This window comes from Ruditapes philippinarum, unplaced genomic scaffold (assembly GCF_026571515.1).
Source record: "Ruditapes philippinarum isolate M1 unplaced genomic scaffold, ASM2657151v2 ctg1029_1_1_1_1, whole genome shotgun sequence".
Classification (NCBI taxonomy): Eukaryota; Metazoa; Mollusca; class Bivalvia; order Venerida; family Veneridae; genus Ruditapes; species Ruditapes philippinarum.
Window position 1 is genome coordinate 545,983 of NW_026858064.1, and position 24,344 is coordinate 570,326.

The 24,344-nt window shown below is 32.8% G+C and overlaps 2 protein-coding genes across 2 annotated transcripts in view; one reads left to right on the plus strand and one right to left on the minus strand.

Annotated features, from left to right (window-relative positions):
• LOC132751971 (PAT complex subunit CCDC47-like) overlaps window positions 1–2,774 on the plus strand; it is an 11,048-nt gene extending 8,274 nt beyond the window's left edge. Inside the window, exons 12-13 of the mRNA XM_060742202.1 lie at window positions 1,176–1,343; window positions 2,048–2,774. Of these exons, the coding sequence (XP_060598185.1) occupies window positions 1,176–1,343; window positions 2,048–2,119 (240 nt within the window). The 3' untranslated portion in view covers window positions 2,120–2,774. The remainder of the gene's footprint in view (window positions 1–1,175; window positions 1,344–2,047) is intronic.
• Window positions 2,775–21,533: 18,759 nt separating this feature from the next.
• LOC132751973 (cyclin-dependent kinase 5 activator 1-like) lies at window positions 21,534–23,275 on the minus strand. Its single transcript, XM_060742206.1, has one exon. The coding sequence runs from the start codon at window positions 22,829–22,831 to the stop codon at window positions 21,872–21,874; it is 960 nt and encodes a 319-aa protein (XP_060598189.1). The 5' UTR covers window positions 22,832–23,275; the 3' UTR covers window positions 21,534–21,871.
• Window positions 23,276–24,344: the final 1,069 nt, after the last annotated feature.

The following is a 24,344-nucleotide window of genomic DNA, read 5'->3' on the forward strand; positions in this document are numbered from 1 at the left end:
TTTGGGGTCAAAGGTCAAGGTCACATGACCTTGTAAGCAAAAACGGTTTCCGATCAATAACTAAAGAACCTTAAGGCCTAGGAACTTCAAACTTGGTATGGTGATTGGTCATGATCAGTAGATGACCCCTATTGATTTTGGGGTCAAGGGGTCAAAGGTCAAGGTCACATTGACCTTGTAAGCAAAAACGGTTTCCGATCAATTAACTAAAAACGCTTAGGCCTAGGAACTTCAAACTTTGTATGATGATTGGTCGTGACCAGCAGATGACCCCTATTGAGTTTTGGGTCAAGGGGTCAAAGGTTAAGGTCATGACCAGTAGATACTTGATAACCCTTATTAATTGTTTGATCACTCAGGGTCAGAAGTCATGCATAATAACCTTATCACATGACTAATTGGCTGCTGATAGGGGGCATCCATGTTTTACAAACATATCTTGTTTATAATGATATATAGCTTATAACTATGCTGTTGGCGTGGTTCCAACTCTTGTATTCAAATCGGATGCCTCTTTGAAAAAAAATTTATAAGCAGATTTTATTGTATGTGAATGAAGATTTCTTCCTGCCACACACATTTTAAGGTCAAAAGGTCAAAGTAATAACAAAACTATAAACTGGCCATTAAAGATCTAAGAACTTCCAAACTTTGTACCATATGTAAATATTGATGAGGTATGCCAGTCAAATCCATTAACAGATCAAAAAGGTCAAAGGTCAAGCTCACATGGATTTGTAATGAATAAAACATAACACTGGCCATTAAATCAAAGTGCATAGACCTAGGAAACCTTAAACATTGTATGTAGATGTACCCTGATGAGTTCTAACTTCGTCAACTATTTACAGGTCAAAGGTCAAGGTCACATGGACCTTAAATAACAATATATCACAAAAGCCATTAAGTTACAGTGCATTTGACCTTTGACCTCGGAACTTGAAATTGTATTTATATGTACATTGATGTGTTCTACCTGGCATAATCATTGTAGGTTGAATGCTCAAAAGTCAAGGTCAAAATAATCTTTCTTTTGATATATGGTCAATGACTTCAATTATGGCCTTGAAATTTTATATGTGGATGCATTTTGAATTGGGATAAGTCTTGCATGCTGCAAATGGAAAATAAACAGTAACAGTACATTCACATTGTTCTGTTTATTTCATATTCAGGGTAAACAGAAGGCCGAGAAGAATCGCCAAAAGGCAGAGGAAGTTTTCCTTAAGTCTGCCCACGCCCAGCGACAGGAGGCTGCCCAACTGAGACGTGAGGAAAAACGTAGAGCCGAGAAAGAAAGAATCATGAACGAGGAAGATCCGGACAAGGCGAGAAAGTGGGAGGTAAAATACTTCACTATTTTAAGTTATTTATAGTTTTCAAGTGCTGCGTCAGTGGTTAAGGTCATTGCCTTCAAACCACTTGCCCCTCACTGCTGCAGGTTTGAGCCGCGTCAGCGTCTCTTCGCATTCTATCAGGTGAGGAAGCTATCTAGCTAGTTTACTAAATGTTGGTGGTTCTACTTGTGTGCCTGTTTGTGCCTGATATAATGCAAACAGGGGCACCTGAGGTCTTCCTTCACCAGTAAAATTGAAAAGTCGCCGTTTGACCTATGCTGTGTTGGTGCGATGAAAATCCAAAGAAAAAAATATTGTTTTCAAATCACTTACGTCATTCGGCCTCTTATGATATTGAATTACCTTAAATTGTACATTAATTAAAATGTTGTAAAAAATAATGTTGTTGATTTAATTTTAATTAATTTGTTTATTCATTGTTTTAAGTTGTTTTAATTAATTTGTTTATTGATTATTTTAAGTTATATCCTGTGCAGTTCTATTTATAGTTACTAATTCTATGAATTTAAATAGAAAACAAAAGTAGCATGCAGACGTTGTTGATATTGTGTGATATGCTTTGAAGATCATTGGAAATCATCCGAGTAACCGAGTACTCAATCGGAAAAATGACCGATTACTCGAGTATTAGTTTTGGTATTAGTTGCCAACCTAAATGAATAAATATAATAATTTCGTTTTATTTTTAGGAGCGACAGAACAAGCAGGAGTTGAAAAGGAAGCAAGCCAAAACCAAGATGATGAAAGTCAAGGGCATGTAACTCTTAAAGTTTGCCTCAGTATGTTGTCTCCCCTAACTTCTAAAGAAATAACCAATGAAATCGTTCAATTGTGTGTGTAACATTTTTGAATTGTTCACAAGGATATACAAAAATATGATTGACTTGAAAAAAGAAGACATTTGAAAAGTGAAAAGATGAAAATCAGGGGCAAGTAACTCCGAGACTGTTATTGTCCTATGTACATAAACTTGAAAACTAACCAAAACGTTTATGAAATGTTCCTTACAGTTTGCAATACAGGAAAGAATGGCATGAATTTTAACAGTGAAAATAAACTTCACAATCTAAATACAGCCATATTGATAATCATATTAAATTCTTAGGTCCTAGTAGATTTAGGGCTGGATATGTTTGTAAATTTTGATTAACCCTGAGTATAAATATATTTGTCATTTATTTATTCAGAATTGTTTTTTATTCCAGATATATTGTCTTCTTTGTGTTTGTAGTTAATTGCCAAATTTGATAATAAAAAAAAACAAACAAAAAACACTAAACTTTAGTAGGTAATTGCTAAGTTAGTTACTTTAGTAGTTAGTTGCCTAATTAAGAAAAAAAACAAAAACATTCTTAAGTACTTAAATGCCAAGTAATGTTAAAAAAATTTATACTTCAATAGTAAGTTGCCAATTTTTTAGAGAAAAATAAAAAAAAGAAGCTTTGAGTAAGCTTATGTCATACAGATTTTGTGTCCTAATTATGAAACTGTATATAAATGAAGCAGAGTACTGAGTAGTAAAGCAGTTGTCTGCCCCTTTATTAAACATTTGTGATAACTGCCATATTAAAATAAAATCAAAGTTATTGAGTGGGGCAAGTCTTGTTGCAGATTTTTTTGGAGAGGTAGTATTTTAAGTTTTTTAAAAGAGGACTGGCTTATTTCATTATTTCATTATTATTATTTCATTATTTAAAGAGGTGTTTTTTACACTTTTTCTAGAGGCAAGGTTTCTTAAACATTTACAACAAAAAAGCCATGATTTATGTCACTTTTATTGTAGTTTATTTAAAGTTTTAGAGAATTCAGGGTGTATTCAATTGTAGGTGGCCCGTTAAAGTTTGTATAAGTTTGTGTGTGTGCGTGCGTGCGTGTGTGTGTCATGTTTGCATAATTTTTACCTTTTAATGAAGTATAAAATGTTGTTTTTAATCAGCTATTGCATTGTGTGACATAGTATAAACAGGATGGGCAACTACTGCATAGATAAGCAGTGTTGCGTTGGCGGCCAATTGACAGCCGGTCAATAAATAAGGGTATTGTTCAAGTCATATATATTATATGTCCGCATATATATTATATAATTTAAGACAAATACATAGGGGCGTCTGTGACCAAATGGTTATGGTCGTTTACTTTAAATCACTTGCCCCTCACCCCTGTGGGTTTGAATTCCAACAGGGACTTTGAATCCTTTCATGTGAGGAAGCTATCCAGCTAGCTATTGAACATCAGTGATTCTACAGGGATGCCTGTTCATGCCTGAAATAATCCACAGAAGGGCACTTGGAGGTCACCATATGACCTATACAGTATACTGTTTTGTTGCCACATAAAAACCCAACCAACCAAAACAAAATAAAATAAGAACAATACGTTAATAAATTTTCATAAAATCATGTATAAAAGACCATTTATATACTGTTTATGTGCTAAAAGACTGTAAAAATCTTCCATTAGTTTCGCTCTTACTTCTTAAATTTACACTTGTCTGACTATTACAGACAAAAATTGAGTACTGGTATAATTTGTCACCCTAGTGCAGTAATGGCTTAACTCCTATTAAATTATATAAGAAGTTATTCCGTTACTGCACTAAGGTGATGGTATATTTATTGTGTGTAAGAAATAGAAAAAATTGCTGTAGATACATTTTATACAATTTTAGCTATATATCCAGCCTATTGTTTTCAAAACTTAGATACTCATTTTGTATGAACACAGCTTATATAGTAAATAGATGATGTTCCAAGTTTTTCTTATAAATACAATTTTACTTTAATCATGATATGTTAAAATAATTATTTCATGAGTGGCACAGCCACAAGTGAAATATGATAATTTTCATACCGCAAGATGAAAATACATCCTGTGTTTATAGAAAACACTTTGAATTTTCTATTTATTTTACACTTTTTTCTCTTTTTTAGCTTTGAGCTTACAATTTGAAAGACCTCTCCTTTATTTTTGAGTATTGGCTAAATTTAGAAGAAAGTAGTAAGTGAAAATAACCTGAGATATGTTTCACTGCAGTGAAAAATAATTTTTTACATTGAAAATATGAAAAATGAAAATATGCATTTTATTTCATATTTTATTAAAAAATATACATGTATAAGAAAGAAATGTTAATGAAACCTGATAGTTGTTATATTTTTATTGACACAGTAGCTTACTGAGTAAAATAGTGTAACCTTATTTTTACTAGTGAATATTATATAAAAGGAACTGATAAAATCAGTGAAAATGAATGGTGGAATAGGGAAAAAATGTATGTATTAAAAATACATGTTTTTATACTAACTCTTGTTAAATTTAAAATAGTAAGAGTTTCTTAATTAGATTTTATATTGTGTGTTCAGTTCTTAAAATTCTGCATGAGACTTGTATGTTATAGTCAAAATATGCAAGAATTCAATTATTTTCACCCTTGTCATGCTAAATATATTTAATTGACTTGTCCATTATTTAATTTGGACAAAACCGGCCATAATTTTTCCAAAAAAAAATCCAAAAATAAAACATACTAAAGAATATCTAACAGTGTAGGCCAAGAGCAGACAACTGCGCAAGGGTAAATGTCAAAATTCTAACTGTAACTATGAAATTAGGGGGATTTAATTTTGTCAAAGTTTTTAAGTCATTTATATGGGCAACATGTACATGTGTAAATGATTTACATTCTAGTTTTAATATGCTAATTTGTTCTATTGATAGTATTTTAATTATCATCCCTGTAAAAGGCATTCTTATTTCACAAAGACATTACCGTTATTTACATTCTAGTTTTAATATGTTTATTTGTTCAAACTATCACCCCTGTAAAACGCAGTCTTATTTCAGATAGAAATTTCTGTTAAAGGAACTCCACTGAGGTCCAAAAAGCCTTAAATCATAAAAATTTAGATTTCTTACATGGATCAGCTGAAGCACCAAAACAAAATGATATGCTAAATATAGAAATGAAATATACTCGACAATAAATGAGCTGTGTCATGACAAAACCAACATAGTGACCAGCATGGATCCAGACCGCGCAGTCTGATCAGGATCCATGCTGTTCGCTATCAGTTTCTCTACTTGTTATAGAGTCAGTTAGCGAACAGCATGGATCCATGGTCTGGATCCATGCTGGTCGCAAACGCACTATGTTGGTTTTGTCGTGACACGGCTCAAATTAGAATTTATATTTTGTGCTATTCTTAGCCTGATTGTAGTGAAATGTGTTGCAACGCTTTTCAATTTTGGGTCAGTTTTCACAATTAAAATAATTGTTCTGGAAAAATGCTGTAAGCAAATGATTTAAAATTTTGCACACAAGTTATTGGTATAAACCTCCATCAAATGGAACATTAATTTTGCAAAATTTATTTCTAGTCATATCATGTCACAAAAAAACCTCAGTGGAGTCCCTTTAAGGTATTACCAAGGTATAGGTGTGCTTTTTAGTGTGAATCAGTTGCTTAAAAGTATGAAATGAGATAAATATGGCAGCTTCAGTTTAAAAGTTCTTATTTTCTTTATAATTGTTTATCTCCATCTTTTATCACCAATTTTGTTTGTACTCATATTTGAGATACCTTTTGTACATAAACCTTTTAATTTTAAATAAAGCTTTTGTTATCTTTTGTACAAATAGCATAGTGAATAAGTGATGCAATTTGTATGTGAAGGATTGTTTAACAATTGTTGACCCAAATTTTTTTTTCTCTTAAAATGTTTCTGTTATCATATTCTAACAACATGCCAAGTTTAAAGAAATTCTATTGAACAGTTTTCATTTTGCCTATATGTCTATATGAAAACTCCTGAAAACGTCTTAAAAGGGACTCAACTGCGTTTTTTTGGCATGATGGGACTAAAAAATTTTTTCAGAGATTTGCGTATCATTTGATCTATATCTGAACCAATAACTTGAGTACAAATTTTTCAGATCAGAAACACGTTGTGGCCTGTTAATGATTTTTGTGTCTCCTGCTACACAGTACCGGCAACCATTGGGCGACACATGATCACTGATCTTGCAAAATGATGCAAACGTGAAACTGTTTTCCACTCAAAATGGGCGAAGAAGCATGCAAGTCTTATAGCCAATCTACTACAATTAAAACGCTGGAAAGCATTGGTGGCACTATACAAAAACAAATTGGTTTATAATCTCACAACCTTCACCTTTCTGACATTCTGAGACCCAAACAAATTAAATTGGTTTATAATCTCACAACCTTCACCTTTCTGACATTCTGAGACCCAAACAAATTCAGGGCCTTCTGTGCTTTGATTATTTTTGTTTGACCACAAAAAAATCGTTGCACCTTTAAAGCAGAACAGAATCTATGTTAGTAGGTCAGTAAACTGTGAAAAATAAACTGGTAGTTAACAATATCTGCAAATGACAGGAATCTAGCATAATTCTAAATATACATGAAGATTGACTTCTACATGAAATATCACATCCAATTACCAGCTTTTTATAACACTGTATAAAACTTCATTAGCGGCCATTGTCAAATTATCAGTACATACACTGTGAAATGAATAGAGCTGTTAGAAGTATACTTTTATAACTGAGAGACGATGAAAGCTCTCCAGGTAGTCTTTGGGAGATTGTTAGCTTTAACAGGGAACTTGTGTTTGGAAAAAAAATGAACAAAATTCTATGAGATGTTGATTATTTTTTAAAAGGTTACTACATGTATTTGTATTGGAAAAAAATGAACAAAATAGCATCTGATGTTCTGTGACACAGTGGTTAAGGCTGTTGGCGAGCATCATTTGAACCAGTTGCCCCTCACCACTGTTGGTATGAATCCTGCAAGTGAATTCTTTCTTGTGCGAGAAAGATTTCCAGATAGCTTACCGAATGTTGGTTGTTCTGACTGAGCTAAAATGATGTTGAAAATACTATATTATTCAGAGACCTGTGGTTTGAGTCCCGGCTGCAGTAATAGTAGCTTTAAATAGCTCACCACTATGGTAATAAAGTGATGCCTATAAAATAAGGCTAAAAATAACTTAAATATATGTGTAAGGTCAATTAACATGAAGAAAAAAATGCAACGCCAAAAGGTGTAGTTGTTAGCATATTGGACCTGCAATCCAGAGACCTGTGGTTCGAGTCTCAGCTGCAGAGTGATTTTTTTCGTGTGATTTTTCTCAGTTTATTTTCCTGCTTATGTTTTTTCTCCCCAACACTGGTTTCTGTAATAGATAATCTTGAATACTACTAATTAGTTCTAAATTTAGCAAATAATACTTTTAATTAAGCTCTGTTGGTTTTATAAATGGAGAAATCTGTAAATATGTGATAATAATATTGATAGCTCTACATGATTTTGTTAAAAAAGTAGTTATTCTGGTAACATCATTTCATATAATAAACTACAATGTTACTATATTTAGATCATGTTGCTATATTTAGATCATGTTACTTTGTGAAAATTAATATACCTGATACATACATGTGAACTTTTTTTTTGATGATCAAGTTGGAGATTTTTCTTCAAAAGGGGGAAATTTTAGAATTTGCAATAAACAAAGAAGGAAGTTCTCATGACATCAAAAATAGGGAGATTTCTTTTATATGTGAAAATACCCCTTATTTTAAGAAAAAAAACTTTGAAAATATGGCTACAGAAAGTGGGAGTTTCACGCTAAAAGTGGGAGAGTTCACATGTATGTTGATAATTTCAGACTTACAGCTGGTTAGGCAAACAACCGATATCTCAGCAAGGTTGTCGGTCTGAGTTTTAGAAGTCCACTAATTTGTAACATGATTCAGTATTTTCTGGTTTTATTTAAATTTTTATATCAATATATGTTTGTCAATTCAGAATATCTGAGTCAACCACTAAAAATGTGACGCACTGAAAATAAGTACAGAAACAGATCAGGCACAATTTAGCCTAATATCAGGTACAGCAGCATTTATTTATTGATTTTGTGTTAGAATCGAAATAATATATCCAAATCAGTGATTTATCTCTTGATTAAATCACTGTTTGTAGTTAAGATGCGCATCATTATATCATCCCTCGCATTCGAACTCCAAAAAGTGATTTTATTGACGAATTAAATCACTGTTTGGGATATATTATTTCTTAATTTGATACATGTCTGAACCGATAACTTGTGTGGAAAATTTTCAGATCATTTTTTTTACCCCTTTTTTTTCAGAATAATCATTTTTGTACACTCTTTAGCGATCTTTTAAGAATTTCATATGATAGTTTAATTAACAGTGGGTCGTTGGATCTAACTGTGAAAATAATTCTCAGTTTGCAACCATGGTGTTTCAGGGCCTGACAAGTTTGTTTGTTACCATAGCAACCATATTAGCATCAGTTTGACTGAAATACCTTAAAGGAACTCGACTGAGGTCTGAAGCTTAAAAGCATAAAATTTGAAAATCTAACAAATATCAAGTGAAGCATTTAAAAATTGAAAAATCTGCAAAGGATAACAAAGAAATATGCTCAGAAAAAAATAAAAAGCAATTTAATGCAATTAAAGCTGGATTTGAGAAAAAAACATTGCAATGCTTTTCATTTTTGGGCTTTTTTTCACATTTAAAAAAGATTATTCTGGAAATACAGGATTAGGAAATGAGCTAAAATTGTGCACACAAGTTATTGAATAAGACTTAAATCATAATGTTGGTATACAAGTCTCAGATAAATATTTCCAGTCCCACCATGTCTAAAAACCTCAGTGGAGTCCCTTTAAAAAAAAAACAACATATGTTGTGTAAGTTTTGCCCTTTCACTTCTTATGAAGCATAAAGAATTTTCATCTGATGAAGACTTTTTTTTTCTTTAATCATTTCTTGATATACTCCTGTAAGTAGATTACGAATTAATCAAATTGGCCTGTTTTGTTGTGTGTTAGATAATTTAAGATTGTCAAAACCAAAATATTCAAAATGTAATGCTATGTACATGTGTGTTTGTGTAAATGTATGTTAAAAAATTGTGATTTTAAGGATAAAATTTTATTATGCATTAAGAATCAAATAAGAAAAAATTGTTTTAGGTGTGTGGTTTTAAAGGTACCCCACTGAAGTATTTTGACATGATGGGACTGGAAATAATTTTTCAGACCTAATTTTCCATTTGATGTAGGTCTAGACCAATAACTTGTGTGCAAAATTTAAGGTCATTCGCTCGCTCTGTTTTTCCAGAATAGTTACTCTTATTAAGAAAAGTGACACAAAATTGAAAGCATTGAACTTTTTTGGGTAAAGAATAGTACAAAAATAAAATGTTCAATACTTTTCGAGTAAACATGCATTTCTTAATCATATTTTTGCACATCTTTATGTTTTAAGTGCCCCAGCTGATTTCAAATTTTACGTTTTTAGGTTTTTAAACCTCAGTGGAGTTCCTTTAAATATAACTATAACCAGTGGTTTTCATTATCAGTGATTATGTTTGAAAGAAGCTTGGTCATTTTATTGTTGTTGTTGTTGTTTTTTTTAATATATTTAGTATGAGGATATGGCCATAAACAGAATTAGCAAAAGCAGTCAGATGGTGTGGGGGATTTTACATGGTTACTATGTCAAAATGAGAAATCCCTGATTTATATTATTCATCTTCCACTGTTTGTTGAGTTTTTTTTAGTAAATATATGTTTTACTTCTTCAAGTGTGAGACCATGTGTGTAATGAATGTATATTATTTTACCCAGGATAGGGTTTTTTATTGCCCATGTTCTTTTTGTTTTCTTTTTCAATCAACCTTTAAATGTCTTTTATTCCGCTCACATGTTCATAACTTTGTATTGTAATAAACTGAAGAGGAAATATATATTTTTTGTGTTTATTATATTATTTTACCAGGGAACTTTGCAGAACCCATGTTGCCACTGTGCAGGCTCAAAGTCCGGGTCACATTTACTGGGCCAATATTCCAACATTTTGTGTCTGCATTATTAAATCTATACTTTTTAAATGACTTTTTTTCAGACTTAACTAAAATGTTTTCTTTCAAATTGTTAAATTGCCTATACAGAATAGTCTGTGTGCTAGATATTGGGTTCGGGCATTCGTCACGCCTGAAGCATCCTTAGTTTGGATATAACTTTGAGGTGAGGATTTTTTTTGTTTTTTTTTTCCTTTTTTGGTTTTTTTTTTTTTGTTGTTGTTTTTTTTAAAGATTTATTTAATATACGTTTCTTCAAAGTTAAGCAATCAGATTAAGTAAAAACAATGTTTTGTTATGTCACTGGTTCGATGAAGGTTGAGATATCGCTTACTATACCTGTTACTCACGGCACGTGTGCGTAGATGAGGTGGGGCGGTGTTATGCAATTTCAGTTCCAACCAGTTCGATGTTATTAGTATACCGTGTTGAAAAAAGTCACGTATACAGATTTTTTGCAACATCATGCAGACATTGTTTTTTCTATCTACCAATAGTTCTCTTATATAAGGAAAACAACATTATTATATATCAAATACATGTACTTTTATCACGTTGCGGATGATCACGTGACCAAAATCGTACAATGGGCGCATAAAATGGCGGCCTAAACGCTCGGTAAAGGCAGTGAAATTGAGGTAAGCATACAGTTAACGGGGCCTCCGTGGCCGAGTGGTTAAGGTCGCTGACTTGATATCACAGGTCCCTTACCGCTGTAGGTTCGATCCTCACACGGGTCGAAATCTTTCATTTGAGGAAGCTATCCAGCTGGCTTACGGAAGGTCGGTGGTTCTACCCAGGTGCCCGCTTGTGCCTGAAATAGTGTCCGGAGGGGCACCTGGGGTCTTCCTCCACCAATAAAGCTGGAAAAAAATCGACGAAAAATCTCGGCGGGACGCTCTAGGATGACCCGAGTTGAGTGTACGGTCTCTCCGGCGGTGACCTTAACTTTACAAAGGATGGAAATTGTTCTTGACGGGCAAACTTACAATTGTGCACAAGATGTCATTGCTAATTTTGCTCAAAATGCGTTTCTTTTACTGAAAACAACGTATTTTAGTACCCGTTCGGCCATTGTACTCATCACCCATAACAACTTTTTCGACTTTCAGGCCTTAACAGAGAGAGCTTCAAAGTAACCAATAACAGAACAGTACGTGGTTTTTATATAGGCGTTCCGTGCGGCCTAGTTTTACATATAAATTTAACGTTAACTGTATGCTTACCCCAATTTCACTGCCTTTACCGAGCGTTTAGGCCGCCATTTTATGAGCCCATTGTACGAATTTGGTCACGTGATCATCCGCAGTGTCTCTGGCGTAGGTTCGATCCCCGGGAGATGCTTTGGTAGTTTAGTGCGGAGGATGGTAGTTTAGTACTGGTGTAACTCTCTGGAAACTACCCGCCTATATGACTGAAATACTGTTGGAAAAAGGCGTAAAATGAAACAAACAAACAAACAAAAGTTGAAAGAAACAAACACTGAATTACGAGGAAAATTATCATTTTTGTCCGAGTCTTTCAAATGTCCTATTTGAAAAACCCCTACTGTTGTTTATCTTCTTGTTTTTCTTGTATTTATAGAAGAAATGGTAAACATCTGAACACAATTAATTTAAATGACAATTTTGATTATTTTTAGTTATATTTCGGCAAAAGGTTTAAAAATAGGTACACCATGTCCAAAAATCAAGCTCGGGTGAGTCTGTTTTAATGTCTACTTATACTCTTAATCATAATTATGATTAAAAGTTATTGCATACTAGTACAAACAGGGACAAGTTCAGTAATTATCATAACATTTTAGTTTTTTTTTGTTGTAAAAGAAAGAAGTCGGGTGGCCTATCATTATTTCAGATCTGCATCTTCGTTCTGCTTTTTTGCATTTATTTTCTACGTACATGCACGCATTCTAAACTATTTGATGACATTCTAGAGGTTAGAGTTTACGACAGACATTTTCTTCTATAGTTTTGGAAAACAAATTTGATCTGTATTTCAACATTTGGTTTAGACGTCAACGTTCAAAATACGGAATGTGTATGTATAAAGCATGCGTGAAGATACCACCGCAGAGCCATATTCATTGAGAGCTATATGCGTCTTATAAAAGCTCATATCGTTTCAACGTAAATCGGGGATGGGGGCCACTATGGTGGCTGATTTCTGCCATTTCGTGCATTTGCCCTTCAGAAGTCTAGGTCGAATGCACGAAGATACGAAAATATACTCATTTATAGAATCTTTGCCTTCGACCTTTGAGGGGCGGAGGCACGAAGACACGAAATGGCAGAAATCAGTCACCAATTTACCATATGTGGGCAAGTTAAAGACAAGACTTTTATTCCAAAAAACAACGTGAAACAAAAGTTTTGTCGTTGTCAAGGAATCTAGTGTGAAATGCATCCTTAAACTTGCACGCTTGAAGAGATGTGTGTTTGAACTGACTAACATTTTCATGTTTTTAGGACTGATGTAAAAGTATCAAATAACATTATTTAAAATTTTCTTTGACTCTTACCATATAGGGAATCCTATCTGTATATTAACCCTAAACTTAGAGGCGATGGCTTAGTGGTTAAGGTGTCTGTCTCTCAATCCAGGGATCTTGGGTTGGTATTGATATCTATTGATATTTGAGCGATAAATTCTAGTTAAAATTTGACGCATTGCACAAAATAATATGGAATTCTTGTGATTAAAAACTCTGAAACAAACTTATTATAATCAAATAAATACTTTTGCAAAAGAAAAAAAGAGATATTCAACAGCGTTGCGCTTATTCATTAAAATACAATCGCAATTATTTACATCCAAGCGCTGCTTCAAATTGGTATCACGTGATCGCCTGATAAATTTCGTATTGTTCACGTTGTTAGAAATGTTTTCATGATTATTATCGTAGGTTATGTTATTTCCCCATGATTTATTTGTTCATGTCTGTGGTTACTGACAATTTAATGTTAACGATGCATCAGACATCACGCGCAGACACGAATGGGAAAATATAAAATCTTCGTAAATCGATCAAGTCACATCATTAATTTTTTTTTTCACAAAGAAAATATATAATCGCCTGACTTAAATCGTCCATGACTTAGTAAATGGTATCACGTTTTGAATGATGAAGCAAGTTTATTTCAAATTAAAATATATACGTGCATTATTAAGCAACGGTGACACAGAGGTCATTAGTGCGTTTTTATATATCTCGTGCGCACGAGATACTATGTCGTGGCTACGAGATACTAAGCGGTGCGCACGAAATAATTAAGTGGTGCGCGCGAGATACTATGTCGTGGCCGCGAGTTACTTTGTCGAAGTCACGAGATAATTAAGTCGTGCGCACGAGATAATTAATTGACCATGTCAACTCTGCGCCACCGTATTAAGCAGACATTTGACTTGAAGTTTTTTAATCAAATTCACAGCTTTCAATACAGATAAAAATGGACATTTATAATTCCTTAATATTGATTTTAATTTTAAATTATAGATGTATACATAGCGTATACATAGTACAGTATGGAGTTTAGATATTTGTGTTATGTCGCGTTTTTCACGCCCAAACTGTAGAGGTCATATTGCGACTTCCCATGTTGTTTACTGTTTACTGCCATGGTACAAGTCCAAGGATTCAAGTGCCCCCTCCTTGCATTATTTGAAGCACGTGTCCCCTCCGTGAATTATTTCTAGCAGGTGCCCCTCCATACATTATTTCTAGCAGGTGCCCCTCCGTACATTATTTCTAGCAGGTGCCCCTCCGTGCATTTTTCAAGCAGGTGCCCCTCCGTGAATTTTTCAAGCAGGTGCCCCTCCGTGCATTATTTTAAGCACGTGCCCCTCCGTGCATTATTTCAAGCACGTGCAGGCACATGATTAAAACCATTCACCTTCCTCCTTAAGCAGCATGCCTCCAGACTCATGCTTATTGTCATGAAAAAATTAAAAATGTATCTGGAAGTAAAATATTGTGAAGCGAACATAGATATCAAATAACGCATTGCAAACAGTGATAACGATGCACATAAATTACCAAATAAGGGATCAAAATATGCACATATAGCCCTTACTGCGTTAGTAACGCATTAGAAAAATAGTGATAAATACGAAAAAAAAACACATTTATCGCACATAACTTATTGTTTGAATATTCAATGTTTTTACTTTCTTAAAATTATAGTACATTCTTTTCTCAAGTTTTATTTTCTTGAAATAGTTTGGCTTACCTGGAAACATGCTGCTTTAAGCAAGATGAATAGCTTCCTCACATAAAAAATTCCAAATTTGAGTCCCATACAGATGGGCAAGTCTACCAGTTAAACCACGGAGGCGGCCTTAAAGAATTTAATTTTGTAGTCAAGCTTTATTTAATAGGAATAAGAATATCAGATTTTAATATCTAGTCAAAAAAATAAAGTACAGAATTTGAACAGTTTTCATGCACTCTGTAGCAACTACTTTAAACCATTACCCTAGAAAAATTATAACTGCAATTAATTTAAACTTCGAATGCATGAAGTTTTTATTGAATGAACAAGTATGCCAATTTATTGCCATATTGTCACGAAACATAATGCGTGCTTTAACCACATTAGGGACAGCAGGTGTTATTTTCTGTAATTGCAAAATAAATATGCTGTTTCACAAACATTATTTAGATCAACAGAAATATTACGGAAAACTTTAAGTTCTAGAGCATTCAATTCTATACTGAAAAATACAAATTATGATTAATTTTGAAATCCATTATTTGTCAGTCTTTTAATTTACTTCTCTTGATTTATAATAAATTGAATAGTGTTTATTTTTACCAACTAATCAAATTGCAAGGAAAAAGAATCGTCTTCGGAGGAAATACGCAATTAAAATATTTGATTTTAAAAAGACGGACATGCGAAAAGAATATAATTAAAAAATGTGATCTTCGAGATTTCAATCGTATCTTTCCGGCAATTTCCGGCAAATTTCGTATAATGGTTATGCCAAACATTTGCTCAGATGCCGTTAGCCTGGGTTACCTGCCCTTACCATTTCATTATCTTGTGCAGAGTACGCTGGGAACCAGATTAAGATGCCGTTTGGAAATTCGTTATAGTGATATTTAGTATTTTGTATGGAAGTCAAAATACTACTTTGCTTACATTTTGCTTCTTTTATGACAAATAATTTCACATTCTGCCCTTCTTATTTTCCCAGTTTCTAAGCCTCCAATACGCTCGAAAACCATTATTAAAAAAAAACATTTATATCGTGTTTGTCCTTTCTAAAGGGGGAAAAATTGTTCGTTTCTGAGATATAATGTACCTCAAAGCTGTTTATATCGCTCTAATAAAAACATGTTTATGATAACAGACAGACATATACGATTGTGTCACATCAATACCTCCAAGGGAGTGATTCTTTGCTCTGATTAAAGGGACACCAAAAAGGTAAAACAACCTTAAAAACATAAAATTTGAAATTCTAACATATATCGAATGAAGCACATAGAATGGAAAAATGTGGAAAGAATAATAAAAAAATACGCTTAGAATTACATTGAAAAACGATTTTTTTTGTGTGCGCTTATTTGTATTAACCATTTAAAGTTAAAAGCGTTGCAATGTGTTTCAGTTTGGTGGTTATTTTGCCCAATTAAAATGATGATTCTGGAAAAAAAACCCTGGCAAAGTCATGATCTAGAAATTTACACACAAGTAAGTGGTCCAAACGTACAACAAATCTTTGAAATATATTTCCAGTCCCGTTTTTTCCAAAAAAAAAACTTGGTGGAGTCCCTTTAAAATATGACCAAATATAGCCAGAACAAATAACTGTTCTTGTCATTGACATAAGTCGGCCAAGCTGCCAACTCCAAAATGAAGAGAGCTGTATATAAATAAAATAGTAAATGACCATGTTTATTTGGAACATCTTGCACATTTCTCATACGAAAGCACGTGTTGTTTAGAAACTTATATTCATAAGATGTACTTGATATCGGAGTTGATTACCCGAGTATTGATTTGTTTATTATACGGAAAATAAAATTTTTCCCCATAAATATATCTTAATATTTCCTGAACAAGTATAAACGTATATACATTTATATAGATGTATGAAAAATGGAGTGTATGTCGCCTGGGTATTCGGTATGTCTTATACGAAATACATTAATTATATAATTATTTATAAATGAAATATTGATGAAATAAAATGCGTATTTTCATTTTTCTTATTTACACAGTAAAATTCTATTTTTCACTGCAGTGAAACATTTTTACTAGAGTCTTGCTGGACTACTTACTTCTAAATTCAGTCAATACATAAATTTTAGGGAAAGTATTTCAAAAAAAAAAAAAAAAGAAAGAAAGAAATGTATATAATAAACAGAAAAAAATAAAGTTTTTTCTTCAAATACAGGATTTATTTTCATCGAATGATATGAAAATTATCATACTTTCGCTACTCGAGAAATATTTATTTTCATACCATTTGATGAGACTAAATTATGTTCGACGTTAATGCTCTAATTATCCAATCGCATCTTTTCGGCCTTTTCCGCAAGTCTTCGGATAATATTAATATAACTGATAATAGCGACTATTTATCTTACAGCAAAACAAAATAATTTATGGCAATATGTATGAGATATACTTAATAGAATTTTTTTTTCATGTCGAACTTGAAAAATAACGACTCCAAAGAGGTCACGTGGTCCCGAAAAACAGAACATGGTAATGAATTATTAATCACGTTGTCAGGGAATGTTTTATGTCGTATTTTTTGTCCTGTCTTATGTGGTATAAGTAGTTGTTTCACCCATGTTTAATATTGTTCTTATCTGAAGGTGCTGTCGTTTTGTTTCGTTGTTGTTGTTGTTTTTTGATGTTGTTTTTTTTAAAATCGACCAATGTTTGTACATTAAAGCTGCATTTATAAATTTCATTAAAAAAAGAAATAGCTACATTTCTTTGATTATAAATATGTTTCATATCGACTCCCGTTCTTATTTTGGTGTCCAGACAACCAAAACGAGTTTTATAAGCCTTAAATTCTGCAGTCTCATAGTGTCGAAATCGGAAGTACAAATTTCTGTTTGCATGAGAAACTCCGTCTTTCGGTCATCCGTACATCAACAGAAAATCGACAAACATTTTAAGTACATCACGATAGAAAATCTTCAAGGAGTGGGGGGAACATATAAAATAAACGTTAATCATCTGCCGGCGTTTTTGGCTTTTTCTCGATTTAAGTCAATACACGGAAACACATACATCATTCTTGCTTACGTCACTAGGTCTGGAAATATCTCAAGATTCACAGAATTGCCTTAATTGTGCTTTGCATTTTAATCAAAAGCTGGATAGACCAATACATGTATTATGAGTACACTTTTTTTCTTTCGGGCAAGTGTTTTGTTAGGAAAAAAGCTTTAAGTTTTGGTTTTATGAATTATTTTCTTTGCTTTATTTTCACGTTTCGAGACTAATTACACACTGAGTGAATCTTAAAAATGACTTATATTTCATGAAGGTCTTTCTTCTTATTCCGCTTCACTATTAGGACTACGGAAGACAAGTGGGCACATTTCCATAAAGAACCCCCAAAACGAGAAAAATAAATGGTTGCATCATAGATTTGATTGAATCTGTTCACGGACGGTACTGGAAAGTGCAAGTTACCATTCACACCCCCTAACACCGGTTTAGGCTGAACATAAAAAGGTGACCATTGACTGGAATATATTTTTTCTCTTTTTCTTTCTCTTTCCCTTACCCCAATATAGCTAATGAAAATGTCAGTATTAGTTCTAGAATGAACTTTATTTACCATATTCAATCTTCCAGGAAATAATAAAACTGCCAGTTAAAGTAGTAAAGTTTTACTTTGGAATTAGGATGCAAATGAACAACAAACATGTACATGTTTTGAATATTCTATGATTTTATTTTTTTAACAATTATTTTCCTCAGTGGTGTTTTACACGTATATAAGTAAATATGACGTAAATATGACCATCAAAGAAGCCATAGCTAGTCTTGCTACAGTATACTGAATTGACACTGTATAAACATTAATCAACATTTTTAACAATAATTATATCATATTAATATACAACAGATATTTATAGAAAACAGTAACATTACACAATAAATATATGCACGATTCAAATTCATGCGCGTCCATTGTTGTGAACACAAGTTTTTTTTTAAAAAGTTCCTCGGATTCAAAAAACACCACGAGGCGGTGGGGTCATTTATAATATCAAAGTACAAAAAGTATCGCAGGGTTAAAAAATCATTTAATTAAACTACTGTCCATAAATCCATAAAACTACATTTTAATCTTAAAAAGTTCGTTAAAAGTATCAAAGTACAAGAAGTAACATCATGGCTCCATATCAAACTACATTTTAATCTAAAATAGTTTTCTTTTTTTCTGTGATCGAGTAAGCGTTTGCATCATAAACATATGTATATAAGTCAATACGCAGTTCCTTCCATTGACAAGGTTGAAAATATCAAATACAATGTATCAAAGACACAACAGATTATTGAAGATTTTCACAGATATTGGATTCCGTGAACTGCGTAAGATAGCATCATCATAATAAGAAAATATTCAACCCGTATAACGCCTACATTGTCATGGTAACCATTTCAATCGTGAATGCAAACGCATCTTCTCGGACCTTTCCGTCAAACTTCGGTTATTACGAATAATAATTGTCGTGAATCCATTGAATCGTTGATTTAAAGATATGCTTAAATAATGGGGTCAACAGTTTTATTGTTTCTGTTTACTAAATATCAACTGATGCACGACTTATCTGAATGTCCATCAGAACATCTTGGCTATTATTCAAAATAACTTATCCGAAGTTTACCGGAAAGTGCCGAGAAGATGTGATTGCCAGTATGACTGTCCGTATTTTATATTAAATGTAAGTACATGCCATGGTTGGTTCTAAAACGTCATACAGTGCAGAAAAAATAGAAACGGGAGAATCCTTGTTTTAAGTTAATCTTCAGTTTATTGGCAGACAATGTACACGTCATTCTATATCAGACGCAGCGTTCATTTTACTGTTGAAACGCGTCACCTTTTTATATATGTAACAAAACATTTCTTTATTAATTAATACGCGCGCAGAACTAATGCGCGTCACGTTTCATATAATTATATACATGTACACAGACACACACGCCCTATTGTAACAAAACCGTTTGTGTCATCACGGACTTTAAAGTCAGCGATGCCATGCAGTAACTATACTATATGACCTATATCAAGTATATTTTACAATATTTTCTTTTTTTTCTGGACACCATGTAAATCAATCCATACCTATTCTTATATAAAGTAATCGGCAGTTATATTTTCTATTTCCAACCCTTTTTTCAAAACTTGTATCTCTGACAAACAAAACTCTCAAACTTATAATCAAATAACCCGTTAAAAAATATAAACAATTTAAAATTCAAAAACATCGAAATGTTTCCTTTTCGCGAACACAAATTGTATATTCCGAAAGGAGCGAAAAGAAAATCCGTGTTGTGTTTAAATCATTTTGTCAAAATTTATACAATAAATTATAAGTTGAAGAAATTTTTTTATTGAACATAACTAGTAATCTACAGTTCTGGCTTCCAAAACTTTATACGCCGATTTTTTTTTATTTCACGTCATGTCAAAAGTATATCAACGGGTACGCTGAAGATCTTAATCTAGCTAATCTATACAAAGCAACAGATTTAATGTCATTGAAGACCAAATGAACATATATCAACTTTTATCTATAAAAAAATCATTTATTAACTCACATTTACATTACCTTCAATAACAATCGTTATATCAACGTATATGGGGAAATGTGAACTTTTTTTAGCCGTAAAGATTATACCCATTTGTCGCGTTTCTTTCTGTTGTATGATTATAAAAATAAGAAAATTATCATTCTTTTTTTTTCTCAAAATGAAAATTGATAATTTAGCGAAATATTCTTAAATCTGAAATGTAAATAACTTATTTTACCTTAGAAACATGATATTTAATGTGTGCGTAACAAAAAAATCTAAGACGGTGGATGAAAACTAAATGATGATCGGAATTTTTAACTTGAATTTAACTTTTTGTCATATTTTTGTTTCTTTATAATATGAGGTTTAAAATTATTTTGTCTCTCCCATTCTTTAAAGTAAAAAATAATGTCTTCAGATGACATAATTATTATGTTAATGTAACACAATTAGGTCCTATCTAAAATAGGATAAAACAAAGTTCATAAATACATTCACTGATTAAACATATTTCCCTCAAGAAGAGGTGTACGAAATAACTAATAATCTCATATAATGTAACAAGGACAGTGTGGAATGAAGTTTAAATGTAATATAAATCAAGCAAACATTTATTTAAAAAAGTATTTGTTCTATTCTGTTCTGGTCTATCTAAAGAGAATGAGTCAGTATTTTACTTACTGACAGAACGCGAAATTTCCAAGTGCTATCGATTATGTACGTTTCACCTACAGGGAAAACAATCAATCGATAACCGTATCGCACCGTCTCATGAATGTTTCATTTATCAATCGATCTTTCCTTTATATTTTCAGTAGTTGCTTGTCATTAGGTTCCATTCTAACAATACCAGACGATAAATATTAAACGCGCGTGGATCAATGGCAGACAATATAATGACATATTTTCCTTGGTTCAACAGTGCTTTTAACAATTCGCGAATATGTTTTAGTACTCTACCGCCCTAAAAGAGACATACGTTCAAATTAATGTTTTAATACTTTACAGCTCTACGTATATATAATATTCTATCACAAATTATAACTAGTATGAATCCTGAATATTTGAAAAAAATATAAATAAATGAAAATAAAAATAATAACCGAATGTTTCTTTTACAACATGAAAGTATTTTAATACCTTAATTATGGACCATCAACAAATATTTTAATGTGTATACAACTATACATCTGACCCAATAACAGTTATTGTAAAAAAGTTGATGTGAAGTACAAAATTTCCGTTTATATCATATGTAATATAAAATTATTTACGTTTGTTAAATAAACTCTACGGTGCTATAATTAACAATTTAAGTACATAACCCATTCACACAGTATACATATTTCAATAGAGACATGTGTGTCTGTGTTTCAAACATTCATGATACTGCTTGACTTTTCACACGCGACCCGAAAACTAATGACAACATTTGGGTAACATAAATTAAAGCAAGATTTTTTTGCCAAAACAGAACTACCTACAGTAGAAAAAGATGATGTAAAATCATAAATGACAGTTTTATCACGACAATTGTACACATATTGGCACGAAGCAATGGGTGAAAATCACGTGCATGACCTTTGAACCTTTCGTTACAACATGCACGGGTAACTATTGTATGTTAAATAATGCTTACGGTCACTATTTTAGTCTAATGTCATGATTTCCACCGGTATAATCCTGCAGATTATCAAATTGTTCGATTCTTAAGTCTATTTCTCCAACTTCCGGTTATGAGGCTGTTCCAATAATGGCAACTTCTCCCACAGGTAAAAGCAACTCCTTTAAAATTGTTTTATGTTGGCTAGCATATCAGGGGAGAATAACTTTTCAATTCTGTGAAGACTTCAGTGAAAAAGCTTGGATCGCTGTTTATTTTAAGCATATTTCCGCTCTGTGTATTTATAATGTGTAAACATCTATCCCAAAACTTGTCTCTACTGTCTTCGACTAAGAACGGTTTGAGGGGATAGCTTATCTCGTTTCCCATGTAACTGTAGGATAGATACAAACATGTTAAAACAGTCGCCTGCAACTCATTCTCGTCATCCATATCAACAGGGACCATCTCTCGAACTAACATGTATACAAAAACAACATTTGCTGGATTGACAAATGCAATATCTTGCCAGCCCTGTAACAGCAGGGAGCGGTCAACTGTGCGTAGCCAGACGATGGCGTCCATACCTTCAAAATGCTTCAATTTTTTACAACGCCTGTACAAAAACTCACCCAAGCTTTTCAATAACTCTGACGTTGACGCTTGGATGACGGTTTTCCGGGGACTTGTGCTTTTGTCGACTTTCTTTACCAATTGTATTTCCGGTTTACCGACTCCATTCAAAGCTTTGATATTATTGTTTATATTGTTGTTGATATTTACATCATTGTTGTTGAGTCGGAGATTTTGAAGCTGGGATTCTGGTGCTTTTAGGTTGTAGCATGACACCGATTTCTGTATATTTTTGTTGATATTTATATTTTCAATGTTACAATTGTTGTCCACTTTTCCGGGTAAACAGCCGACGGCGGAGTGTTTGAAAATGTTCTTATCCTTCTTCTTACTTCCATTTACTGTGAATTTTTTCCAACTTAATCCGCTCAGAAATATCGTATGACGTTTGAAACTTTTGTCCTTCACATCTTTACTTTGGTGCGTCGGATTTTTTGTGTTGTTTAGAATTTCGTAATTAAAATTGTTCAAATTAATCTCCTCGTACGCCGGTTTCCTTGGTCTCGGTGAAAATGATAACACGGTACCCATTTTGAACACTGAAATATCGTTATATAAAATTTTAACAAGAAAAAAAATATAAAGATTTATATTACTAAGTAAATATGTTCCCCGACCACCTTACTCATTTCCTTCTAAAAATGGCGGACTGTAATCTTATCCTGGTTTGTCAATTCTCCACCGCAGACTTATTGATCCCGTTTATAAATTCCAACGTCTTAAAGGCAGTTCTGCAAATCCCTGGCACTAATTTTATCGAATTTCCTTTCAGAGTATATCAAAATTTTCCACACAATTTTTCTATTAGAATTGAACCGTGGACGTACAAATCTTTTATGTGTATTAAACCAACATTTTTTTTTGCTTATAACACTGTGGTCAAACATTAAGCGATTTATCTCTATTGAAGGACCAATATCGATCTTAGCTCCTTCAATGCTTGAAGCACGAGTGCCGTGTTTTCTGACAGGGAATCGATATTTTATTCCAATACAGAAGCATCAACATACGGGTGGTCAGTGACGTCATATCTATGGAGACATTAATAATCCAATGGAAGAAGGGGCGATCAATATTTTTGATACGATTTGCTATCTAATTTCAATAATTTTCAACCAGATGTGTTATTGTAGAATTACCGTTATACTAAATATGAATTTTCGAGATGTAAAGTGTCGGCTGCAACATCTTACTTCCGGTTTGAGTAAAAAAGTAGTCCGGCTGAGTTTGAAGAGTATTTATCATTGAATTCGCTAACTGAACCAGCTAGTAGGCCTTGTTATATCATATGAAGGAACATGGCCGTTAGTCATGTGAAGCTCGAATACATGATACGTTTCTGTGAATTTTTTATGCCATTGATTTGAACCCTCTACTGTTGTTTTTTTTTTGTGTTAAGGTTTTCCTCAGCTATCATGGCAAGAAGTGTAAGTAAGATTAATTTTGACGAATTACTTGGCGAGTCCCCTCCCTCCGCGGAGAATAAGGGAAGTCTGACTGAAATTTATTTACATTTTATTACTGTTTGCAAAAAGTAAAACTATGTTTTCAGGTAGCATCATTTAAATAGACTAACCTTTCACTTTCTCACTTATTCCAAAAAAAAGTACCTGATCTAAATTGGATTTCTAGGAGTAGATTTCTAAATGCCATATACAGACTTTATTTTGGTCGCTGATTTACACCTTGTATTTTCGTTTTGTTTAAAAAAAATCTTTGTTTTTGCCTTATTGCATTCATGAAACGAAAAAAAAAAGCAAAAGGCCCATACTTTTTTTACCAGCGGGTTTCATTTTCAGAGTAAAGGGAATTATCAGCGGTAGGTTGGGGTTATATCATTGGTTGTTAAAATTTGTTTATGGCTGGTAGATATATAGATAGATAGTTTTATTTCCTCCAGAATTGAAGAACATGAATCTTATTGTTATATTTGATAACAAAACAGGAAAAAACGGTAATTTGTATTGTGTTGTGTGGCGGCTGTAAAATATCACCCAATACATAAAATAAGTGATATTGTATTCGATCTTTCATCACATTTTAG

Coding starts and splice junctions, on each gene's coding strand:
- LOC132751973 (XM_060742206.1), bottom strand. CDS start 22,831: ATGGGTACCGTGTTATCATTTTCACCGAGACCAAGGAAACCGGCGTAC.